The following is a 12,237-nucleotide window of genomic DNA, read 5'->3' on the forward strand; positions in this document are numbered from 1 at the left end:
AGTAAATAACATACCACGCTACCCAACAAATGCTGATGATTCAGCAGACATCATATCTCATGTGTCCTGCAAGAGGTAAGGGGCCTGTGAGGAAAAAAATAGTGTAGGGTCACTTCAATGAAAACTAAGTATCAATAGTTTATTTGTGCCAGACAGGGAGGCACAAATTAAAACTACAAAAAAAAAAAAAAAAAAAAAAAAAAAAAAAAAAAAAAAAAAAAAAAAAAAATCTCAGTTCTAGTCTTTTGCCTTCTGTCTTTTTCAATATGGACTACGGAAACATAAAAATATTTAATGTTTCTTATCTGTTTCACACATGATCAAACAGAAGCTGAACTGTGCACCAGTTCAGGGACCTGGTGGTGACAGGTCAGGCACCACCAGGAAGGCAAATGCACTACTGGGATGGGCTTCACCATGACCTGCTGTGAGCTTGACAGCGAGGAGATGAGAGGAAAGCTGGGCTGGCTTAGCTCAGCTGTGTCATCTTCAACCTGACTGAAAACTGCATGGCAGATGCAAAAGGCAGAGGATGCCAAATCCTGCAGAAACAAGAACAATTATGTTCCTTTCAAAGAGCTCTTCAAGCTGGACAAAAGTCAGCTTTGAAACAGCCATGGTTTTTCAGAGCTGTGGCAAATGCACACTGACATATAAAATACTGGCTGTATTTGTCATGGGCACAGCCAACTGCACAGCCTTCCTGTTCACCTGCAGGTGTGAAGGAGGAGGATCAGTCCGTGCTCCAGCCAGAGCAGTCAGCACTAGAGGAGGAGGAACCCTACCTCTCTCGTTATTACCTGTGAGCCAGAAATGGAGAGCAGACACAGACAAGTCCTTCTTTACAGTGAACCAAGACAAACAGGATGCTCCACTTTGCCCTCAGATGTCACAAAAAAAGCACAAAGCCAGAAAATTGAGGCTATACATTATTCTTGGCTATTTCCACCTAAGCCCTTGCCTTTCTTAATGACCTGGAGGGCAGGAGCAGAGCTGCAGGTGTAGATGGGTGCATCAGAAGAGAGCCGAAATCCTGCTCTCAGAAAAGTCAATTCCAGCCATTTTCTCCACAAGAAGCTTACTACATGCTGCCACACAATACTTTTATTGGTGTTCATTACTCCTTGAGGACTAATTTATTCATTTTAGCAGCATTAAAACAAGGCTGCATTCTACAAGGGAATTGCTCTACTGCTGGGGCTGTAGGAAGCCGCTCAATTATCTCCAGAGCACTAAAAGCTGAATCCAGACTCAATACTCATCTTAAATTGTAACAAACATCATTTCCCCCAGCCTTGATTAACCCACAGGCTGATCTCCAGCTCACAGCTGTCTCAGGTTTTGGGAGGGAGGTTGGGAGTGCTAGGGTTTGTTTATTTTATCATTGCCACACAGCTTGGGAACCTGCAGAGCAGAGACAGTCACCACTGGGTACATTTCTTGCTAAACAGTACTGGAAATGAAAAGCAGAAGACTGAATCCCCTCTGTACTCACAGTAAGGTCACTCCTCTTTGTATCTGATGTCTCCTTCGTTTGGCGCTTCCTTTCTGTTTAAGAACAGCTGGAGACCCACAATTCAGCATTCACATTTAACTAGGTATTTGTGGCATTCCAAAGTCAAATTAACAAGCTTGTTACCTCTCGACATGTAAATACTACTATAATATTCATTCCCAACAACACCTATAAAAGAACACAGCAGTTCCTGAAATTTGGGCTTGCCACCTCTCCATTGAAATACACACACACATACTTTATATATATCCTTTATAGATTTGACCCTCTTCCTTTATCAGCATCTCCAAGTCACTGAGTTTAAATGAATTCACAGTCTTAACTGTACTGCTTTGAAAAATATGTGGCAGGTACAGTGAACAATGTGGAAATGTACAGCTTGGAGATGTAGCTATGACAAATGGAAACAAGAGTTCCAGCAGTACATGTAAAAACAAAGCTGGGTAATCAATAACAAGGTGCTTCAGAGAGAAAAAATGAATCCTTTTTCTTTTCTCTAATAATGACCAGCCTCACTGTTTCTCTACTGGGGCTGCACCACGGGCTGCCCTCACGCTGGCCTTGGGGTGGAGAGTGTGCTGATGTTACCCCCTTGGTCAGCAGGAATCACTGCTGAGCAATGTTGAACAACTTCCTGCAAAGGGTAGATCCTGCTGGGAAATCAGTGGATTAGAAGGAGTATTACTAAAGACAAATCTTTAAAACCCCTCAATCTTTCTTCCACATAATCTCCTAAAGATCCCAACCCAGCTGAAGTAATATCCATTGTGTATCCTGCCTGGTTCACCACCTCAGAGCACCTGATGCTGCACTCACATTTTGTAATATCAGGCCTGATGCAAGCTGGGTTTCCTGATTTCTGTTTTTCTTTACAGTGAAACAAACTCAGATTTGTCTTGGCCAAATCTACAGGTTTAATAAGAATGACTCAACACTAGCTGCTTTCTTCAGAAGTAGCTATGGACTGCTGGGTAAAATGTGAGTTTTCTTTCCTTCTATCATGGTTAATTTCAGAAAATACAAGAAATAGAATCAAGATACCTCAACATTGCCTGGACAGGAAGTGAAGCATTGGAAAAAGCTCTGCACATATGACACCATTTTAACTGTACTTTTAAATGCAGGAAGCTGTGTTGGTCTGAAGGGAGAAAATAAAAGGAGAATAGGAAGGGGTGTGGGGGGGAAGAAGTAAAACATCCTTAAGCAGCTACAGAAAATACAAAGGTGGAATGTTCATCAGCAAAGGTATTCAGCCTCCTTCTATCACAAGAAGGGATTATCTCTGAGTCTCCCTGTAGACAATTAATTCTCAGCCTGTTTTTCATAGGCAGAGATCACCTTCAAGCTCTTATTGGCACTACTGCTACTCATATTACACTCAAAAAACAGATCAACTCCTTTAATCACAACAGGTTACCCGACACCAAAAAACTCTCACACACTTGCTCCCATTTACACAGGTTGTTTGCAAACCTCCCTCATGATTTTGATTATTACTTCCACTTCGGAAGGAGCCTTGCACAGAAAAACCAATGACCAAAGAGCATTTAGAGCCAGTGCCTATTCCCTCTTAGGCTGGGTTGCTGAGAACAGATGTCTGCATAGATCTTGGTATATAAATCCCTGTAAGACAGGGCATGACATGATGTCTTTTGCTGTCTTACCAGAAAAGGATCACTGTTTCATCAACTAGAGGGACTGTTGGTACTCCCGCACCTCACTCAACACGCAGGGACTTGAGCTCTGTTCCCATCTCTAGCACAAACCTATCATATGACCTTCCACTCATCCCTTCCCTCCATAATCCACTTCTCCAAACCAGATATTTGTTTGTTTGTTTATTTTTGTTTTCAAACAAAGTCCTTGGACCATAGGTTGAGGCTCAGACAGGCAGGATGCCCTGCAGTGCATTACTGCACTTCTTGGCTCCATGGATGTGCTACTTCAATGGCAATAATTAATAAAGCAGAATCAACAGTTTGCTGCAAGCATTTCTGGTGAGAAAGAACAAAGTACTTTTATCATCTCAAATGAGAACAGATACCTTGAAGTACTCAAAATAACCCAAGCTCCTATGTCAGGACACGCCACATAGCTCAGTAGCATATTTTCCAGCTCACTGTGTTTGCCGATCTGTAAGCAGGGACAGCACCTTGCTGCTGGAGCCCTCCATGCTCCCGAATACCCACAGCACCTGGCTTGCAACAGAGACTGGATTCTTGACAAACATTGAGCTGGAGCAAAAATATCCCCTCAAGAGCTGATTCAGAGCACCTACGCTTCTTTGCGGTAAGAGCAGCCCAGGAGATCCTATTATTTTCCTCAGGAGAAACACTGGGCATCAGAAAGATGAAGGGTGACAACTGCTTCATGTAGAAGGCAGTAAACCAGCTAGAAAATGGCTGAGCATAAAGTGGTTAAAGACACAGGCTCTTCTGCAGAAAAACCTCAGCTGTTCATCTCCCATCCCTTGCCCTGACTTCCATCCAGCCATCTGGGAGTAAGGCTCTGCAGCCACTGAAGGAAACACCCAGCACCTGTGATGAAAGTTAGGCTGCGTGGCTGCTTACTCTGTGATATCAGAGGCTTTCAAAGAGATTCATGCACTGTGTCCTGAATGTTAAAATTAACTCTGCCAACACTTTCTTCTGAAATTACTATCTGGGCATCACTAATTTCTTGCAAAATATGCCTGTGTTATCCCGTATCTCGGAAGAGCAGGTGCTTTCTTTTATGTCCCCAAGCAGATGCACATTTCACTGTTCTCTGAGCACTCAGAGGCAGCTTCTTTTGAGTGTGTGACAAAACATGGTGACAGCTGCTGAAACTGAGATGCCTGATGTACCTTTTCCACCTAAACTGTCTTCTGCAGGGATGAAGCAGCTCATCTCTTGGGGTGTGCAGGCCCTTGCAGGAGGGACCCCAGTGCAGTACTCTCATCCCAGCCACTCCAGCATTTTGCTCTCTTTTCTTGCAATAAAAGAGAGTACCCTGCCTATGCCATCTGTTAAGCAAAGTACTGCACGTACATTGCAATATACCCTGCAGCACATAACAGAGCCTTGCAGATTAAATGTGAAGAGAAGTGGCTGTAAGGGGAGAGAAAACTCCAGGTGCTGGAGCTGTTACAGGTGAGCCTAAGCATTTGCTTCCCCGAGGCAGCTACCTGTCAGCATTAATCTTGTCAGCCCAGGAATGCGCCTCGGTAGACACCGCACCCCATTCCAGGAACCCATAAATATATAATGAGATGCTCAGCACCACACATGAAAGCACCTCCTTTCTTTGGACCATGACTGTGGGGGAGTGACAGCCCAACCAGCATCAATCCTGTCTTGTGCTGGGCTTTTTTTAAGGTGGTTCCTTGGGGGGAATAAGATACGAAGCGAGCATGGGTGTTTGCTGCCTTCCTCCTATGGATGCCTCCAAGGGAACCCCCTTATTTGTTTCTCTGTCCTGGATCCTGATCCTGGATCTGCTTTTTTATTTCAGCTAAAGGAGGTGCTCTCTCTGTCTGTATTGTCTCCAAACCAACCCTAAGGGAAGGAAGTCCTTGGGAGCCAAAGGAATCATATTTGATGGCCTCTAATTCCTTTTGATAAAGCATCCCAGAGGTAAAGCTATGGGACAAATGGGCTTCTTCTGAATGATGCTGCCCAAGCACTGCACAGAAAGAGGCACAAAACAGTGGTGTTTTGAGTAGTCCAGTTTTACCAAAAAGGTTGCCCCTGGCCTGTCAGAAAAATGCAGTGCAGGTGATGAACACTCAGCAGAAGAGATTCACTCCCAGATTTCTTCTCCTCCTATTCCTTTGTCACATCACTAGAAAAAATGATCAGACATCTTCCTGCCCTTAAGTCTCCCCTCTAACTCAGTCCCCCTGAGTCTACTAGCTTTTTGTTCAGGAGCTGAAATGTTCTGGGCCCATTCATTCTTTTCCATTTGGAAAAAATGCCTATGCCCAGGTCCTGTTCCATAGTAGATGTTCAGCTGGGAGACAGCAGGCAGCCAATGCAAGATTGATGTTAGGAAAGACAAACCTCAGGTGAGCTATGGAAGCCATCCCATGTTCCCAGCACATATCCAGAGGGACAGCTGAGCCTACTGTCCCATGGGGTGCTGAGAGTCCTGCTGCCTTCCATCTGCCCGAGGATGCCCCAGAGGTCAGTGCTCTCCCACAGTGCTGAACCGATGGCCAAGGCCACCAGCTGAGCCACACACCACAATTTCAGGGCAGAGCCCTGGCCTGGGGAGTCACCACAAGAAAGAGTGCTCCTGGGCAATTAGGGGTTTCTGGTTCAAAAGCAATACATTTGAAGTCCCAACTCAAATTCCTGGCCCTAGGGAGCAGCCAGTGCTGATGCCAGGGGCAGCGGGAGGCAGCCACCTCACAGAGTGCAGCCTGCGACTGCTGGAGCAACACTGCTCACTCCACAAGAGCTCCCTTCCACCATCTCCGAAACAAAGGAATTTATTTCTAAACGCAGCAGCATTTCCACATTTTAAGGCATAACCAGTCCCTTCTCCCCTGTTTCTACATAAGCAGCATCTTTTAGACAGCACCTCACCAAACCCAAACCATGCGATACCTCCGAGAAACACCCACAGCCGAGAGCAGTGGCGGCAGGACACTGGAAGTGTGGAGCAGTGCTTTTGGGACAACACATCTGGGGACACAGGCACTGCAGCCCTTGTGACACAGATAACCCTTGCTTGGTTCTTGTGTCAATCATTTTCTGCATGGAGAAGTCCTGCATCTCTCAGAATACATCTTTTGGTGCATGGGCCACCAAATTCAGACACTTTACAATTTCAGGTCATCAGGGCTTGGTTCATGTTCTCATCAACTGAGAAAATGCCTGCAAAATTCAGATTCAGGTCTGGATTTTGTAGTCCATGTTTAAAGACATCAGGGTAGAACAGAGCTTTGCCTGCTGGGCTTACTCCACAACCTCCTGATCAGCTTCTTTAAGCATTCACAGTATAAATGAATGTAAATAAAAATATTTATATATGCCTCTCTTCAACAGTGCTTTTAGGGGCCGCAACTCTAGGTACTGAGGGTTATGTAACTCAGTTCCTCTGACACAGACACATTTGGTTGAACTTTAAACAAGGGACCTTTAGAAATCTGTAAAATTTTAACCATCAGTGTGTAACAGCTTCTAGGACGTTTCCCAAGGAAACCTGAGCACCTTGTAACATTTAAAACAATGATTCATCTTCATAAGAAATATGTAACTGTCTGAAACTAACTCAAATTATGTTAATTATCTGCATGGCCTGTGTTTCTGTATATGCAGTTTCCAGCTACCAACACTGGACATTATGAAAGCTTTTACACGACATCAGCTTTCCAATGACCCGACAGTTATAAACCACAAAATTTTTAATCTGCATTTGATTGTCACAGCTTAAAAATCACAGAATTTATGAGAGCTACAAATCGTTTTTACACTGTGCAGTGTAGACTAAAAGCCAAGGTTTTTTGTTTTGGCTTGTTGATATTTCCTGAAAACATGAAACAATTCTGAAAAGGACAGATTTCCTGGCTCACAGCTAAAGGTCAGCAGTCACACAGGGACTGCTTGCTAAGTGTACCAAAAGGAAAGATTGGTGCAACATTGCAGTATTATTAAAAAGTGATTTAAGTGGGGAAAAAGGGAGAAAACAGAGAGACAGACAAAGATTAGACTCTCAACAATTGCGCTTTCACCAAGATTAGAAAACCAGCCTTGTTCCTTGCTGCTTGCAGCCCCTCACTGTCACCCCAAGCACCACTTCTCTTGCTCCCTCTTTCCACCACCCTGCAGCTATCCCCAGCTGCATGGCCTTGGAATGGGACTGCTCTGACCAGGCACCACAGATCACTTCTAGAGCCTTTCCTGCACAGTCCAGAAGTTTTTCCAGGCTCATTGCTGCAACAGATTATGGAAGTACAAGTCTCACTTGTACTGGGAGGGACAGGAGTTCAGGAGTCCCATGACTGAGCAACATTGACATGCAGTTGTGTGATGTGCAAAAAAGAGCTCATGTTCTGCAGGAATCTCCTCCAGACCTGACCAATGTTTGTAACTCGCTCTCAGTGCAACTGAAGAGCCAAAGTCCTGTTCTGCAGCTGTCACAGGGGGCACAGCCAGCTCACATCCGTATCCTGAACCACTGCGTGGACAAAGCTCCTTGTCAATGCATTTAATTTTGTAGTAACAGATACCAAAACTTTCCCATTCACTGACAAGATACCAATTTGAAAAGAGGCATATTCTGCAAGCAATGTTGTAAGCACCTTTGAAACAGTATTTAGTACCAGTCTCAGAGACTGTACCCCAGCTCCCTTTAAGACCCCCAGCTTGTTCTTATTATTAATATTTTTCTTTCTAAGTATAGGGTATATACAATTTTCCAGGCAAATAAATGCCAACCAAAACCAACCTAGCAGCCTCTAGTAGGTCTCTGCTACAGGCTGTGCTTCCAGGTAACTACATTTCCCTTTCTGTCTGACCAAGAGCCCTGGGACATCAGAATCTACAAAGAATTTGTGCCTATAATCCTGCTCATGTAATACCTCTACTCTGACCACAACATCCTTCCTAGCACTGAGTTATCAAAAGCATATGCTCCCATCACTCATGGTCTGTGCTTCTGGCTCTTTTTCTTTTTTTAAATTAAAACCAATTGGTCATAGAGCAAAATGCTACCTTTTCAGTTAAAACGTTAACAGCAAGCCTGTGACCACATGTATTGCTTGAAACCAATGTCCTCAAATTTTGCTAACTACAGTAACATAAAGCAAAACAACAAATGTGCTAGTAAGCAGCTAAGCAATACCATAGGCTGTTTAAATTTAGCCCTGGCAGATCCTGGAGGAAGGGCATCTCAGAAGCCATGTGTCCTCTGCTACGCAGAGAGAGCACTCAGCCCCTAGGATCCTATTCCACATACCTCACTTTTGAATATACGGCTATACCTATTGCCTGTCATCTGCATCTCACACATGTATTTTCTCTGAAAGTACTTTGTATGAGATAAAGGACATTCTTCTCTTGGCCACAAACTGTTCACCCCAAAAGCAGCCAGGGAGACTGAAACAACAGACTCTGCAATTCCTTGCAACAGGACGAAGTTGCAGCTCAGAGCAGAGGCATACTGACAATTTAGGGCTTTACAGACCACAGCCTGCAAGGATGAATTATTCTCCAAAGCAAAATGTTGACCACAAGCATGGAGAACACTACTTCAGAGGCAGATTGCTGTAGCCTTGCTATTTTCTTTCTGGAGCTTGGGGAATTTACAAGTAGAGACTGTTGCCATGATCAGCAGTGAGATTACAGGCACAAGATTTGCTGTGATGAATCCAAAAATAAGACAGCTCCAGGCCTAAAGTTCAATGTGCCACACCTGCTAGCAGGGAATATATGAATAATCTGATCTCCAGGCTACAAATACTTTGAGAAAGGGTTGGCTATCCCCATCCAGTGGAACCTTTCCCTCCTAAGGCCAAATGAAATCACTAATGTGAAGATGAGCTGTGCCTTGATATCTCTGCAACCCCAAAAGCTGCACTCCAAGCTGCTGCTAAGGAAATCCAGCAAACCCAGGCATCCGGGGCCAGCAAGACTACAACTCATCAATTTGACATAAAAAAGCTACTTTACTGAACAGCTCTAAGCAGCACTACCTGCAGAAAGTCTTGTTAACTGTGAGACTAGTAACATTTACTGGAAGCTAGGGCAGTTTGTGTGGCATTGTTTCAGGAGCTGAGGTGATCCCATTGCCCCATCACCAGAACTCCCTCTACTTTAAACCATTTATGCAGTAGCTAAAGAAAGAAGTAATAGTACTACTAAAAGGTAAAGTCATGCTTGAAACTGAGACACAACACGATAATTTTTTTTAATCATGTCTTGCATAAATTATAAACTCTATATTGATTGCAAGGGTAGTTAAGCAAACTAAAAGGGTATAATGGGAGCAGGAGACATCTTCCTGGCCTGTGGGCTCAAATGAGGTTGCTCCCACTGCAAAACACCAATGATCTGTGCATTATGGTCTGTTAAAGTGATACCTGGCTTATTGAACACTTATTATTAAGTTTGATACTTAAAGAAACTTGAGTGTGCACCACAGAAACAAAGCTCTATCTTTGTAAAATACTGGGGAATAAAACCAAAATAAAATAAAATAGTGGGGAATAAAAACAAATGGCTCTAACTGACATCTCAACACAAGCATCTCCCTTTCATATGTTTGGTTTTGCTTACTATTACTCTTATTGCTGTTATTATTATTAATCCACCAAAACATCACACTCAGGCGAAACCAGTTCTTCACTAGGCAATTTCTGCTTGTTAATGTAACCCTCAAAGCTTCCATCAAATTTTGCACTCTCTTACATGACAGATGCAGAACTCTGCTCTTTTGAGTGTCTGTGGCAAGAATGAAGAGCAGATATACCAGCCACTGCGGTGACAGGGAGCGGAGAACGAGGGTGCCAAGCACTAACCCCTGCAAAGGGCTGGATTTGAGAGGTCAGGGAGTGTGCTCAGCACCAGCTACATCAGGTCCCATTCAGACATCAGTCTGAGCAACCACCATTGTCAGGCTCTTCTGAAAATCCTGATTGTCACCTTTTAAGGCGGGTGAAAATCAATTAATTTTGAGCTTATAAAGGGAATGCCTTTGCTGTAGCCAACCTTGGCCACACACTCACAATGCCTTTTGCAGAGATACGCTGCCTTTTCTTCCTATTTAGTGTAAAAGCACTTCATCTTGGTTATCAGCTCCCTGAAGGTCAGGCTTATTTCTTTAGATCTATTATTTACTACTTGAATTTCCAGTTCCACCTTTCTGGCTATTACAGCTTCTTTCCCTGACTCCTTTTCACAGTAACTCCATATGATGACTGTTGATAAAGTTAGGAGGGCCATGATTCTAAATGTCTGACCTTCTTCAAAATCTGATAATGAATACAGTTTCTGAATCACAGGTCATCTCAATTTTGCCAGTAAACCATTCATTTCCAGTGGCCTTCAGACCTCGAGGCTTATTGTGCACTGCAAAATGGATTTTTCAGGGAACAATAAAAGTAAGAGAGCCATCCTTAGCCTTTGCTTAGCATGTTAGGAGGGATACTGCACTTTGGAGAGAATGTTTGTCCACAACATCTTATGCACCACAGTCTCTTAAGACCTTCCCTGCTCTGTAACATTTCCTGGTATTTGTATGAAGCTGACAGCTATAAGCATCCAATACGAACTAACCTCCTTTTCACTTGCAATCTACATGGAAAGGGCAAGAAAAATCCATGTCTCCTTAAACTCTCCCCACCTACTGAGCCAGTACCTTTACCATATTGTTTAACTTACAGTTCAAGGCACAGTGCCAGGTTTTACATCACTGCCTCAAATGTTACTCTGCTGCGGTAGGACCTGATTACACCACGCCAGTCAAAGCTGTGTCGGTGCCAAGGCACACCAGCGTCTGCCAGCCTCCTCCAGTGGCTGCTCTGAAACAGTGCTCTCAAAATGCCTTGGTCTTACAGAAACACTGCCAGAGGTACAGTTCCTACTGAAGGTCAGCGCTTCACGCAAACCGTTGAGTGAGATGCAGAGAAAAGTGTGTAAAACACGAACTCCTGGCTCCAACAGCGCTTGGAAAACGGAGCAGTGACTGGATCCTGAGCAGAGGGACTCAGGCAGGTTTTACTTACTGTCAAAGCTTCTGTGCTGAGCTGTTAGGGTTGCCTGTACAGAGCGACCAGACTCTTTCATCATGGCTTCAAATTCACTTTGGCTTTTGTTTGCAAAGTTCTCCTCCATCTCGCTGGTGCAGCAGGTGTAGCCTTGTGGGCAGATTCGCAGGTGCTCCCCTAAAATAAGAGAAAATGCAGTTTAATGGCCAGGTCTGGGAAAGGGAGGATTTCACCCCAGACAATCTCAGCTTAAAAATATCCCAGCTCCCTGGTAACCTAGATCTGCATTAGGTCTTTCTGTTGAATTTACCACCTAATTTGAGTTCTCCTGCTTTAATACAGTAGTTGGTGTCAATGCAGGCACAAATTTTCTCAGTGTGACTGTGAGGGAAGAAAATGCAAAGGAAAAAAAATTCATATATGGAGCAAGGAGAAGGGAAATACAAGTGTCTCCTGCTTCAAATCTGTCCTAGAATCCATCTCTGCCTAGAACCCCAGAAGACATGGAAGTCTGATTAAATGACAGCTGTATTCATTAGACTTAATATGTATATTAGCACAGCTGTTTGAAACTGCCTTGTCAAGAAAAAAAGAAAAAACTCCAAAGTGCTCCCCGCCCTACCAAATCTATCCTGAGAAGCCATTTCCTTAACCAGAGAGGCGAGGCCAGTGAGTTTTCAAGAGACAGAGATGTGCTGAATGTCAGCAGAATTTGGGTGACTGATTCCCCTCCACACATACTGAAATTTTCAGTGAAAAATTTATCTCCCAGAAAGAGACAAGACCACCCCAAAAAAGGTTGCTATGACAATCACTGATTGAATATACCCTTTCCTGTAAGAAAGAACAGGAAAGATGAGAGGACTCAGCAGTCACATTGAAAAATTCTCCAGTATGGAGCTTCTCCTGCCCTCTGCAATTTCTTTACTGTAAAGAAGCAAGTGCTCACATAGGCAGAGTCAGCAAAAAATATTATTATATATTATTTTAAAAATAATTGCTCAAGTTCTTGTGAGTCCTTACAAAGACA

The 12,237-nt window shown here is 43.7% G+C and overlaps 1 protein-coding gene across 1 annotated transcript in view; it reads right to left on the reverse strand.

The window, feature by feature from the left end:
• GPC1 (glypican 1) overlaps nt 1-12,237 on the reverse strand; it is a gene marked incomplete at both ends in the record, with an annotated part of 194,936 nt that overhangs the window by 85,111 nt on the left and 97,588 nt on the right. Inside the window, one exon of the mRNA XM_082287701.1 lies at nt 11,226-11,384. Within this exon, the coding sequence (XP_082143827.1) occupies nt 11,226-11,384 (159 nt within the window). The remainder of the gene's footprint in view (nt 1-11,225; nt 11,385-12,237) is intronic.

Source organism: Coloeus monedula (assembly GCF_965178545.1).
Source record: "Coloeus monedula genome assembly, chromosome: 10".
NCBI lineage: Eukaryota > Metazoa > Chordata > Aves > Passeriformes > Corvidae > Coloeus > Coloeus monedula.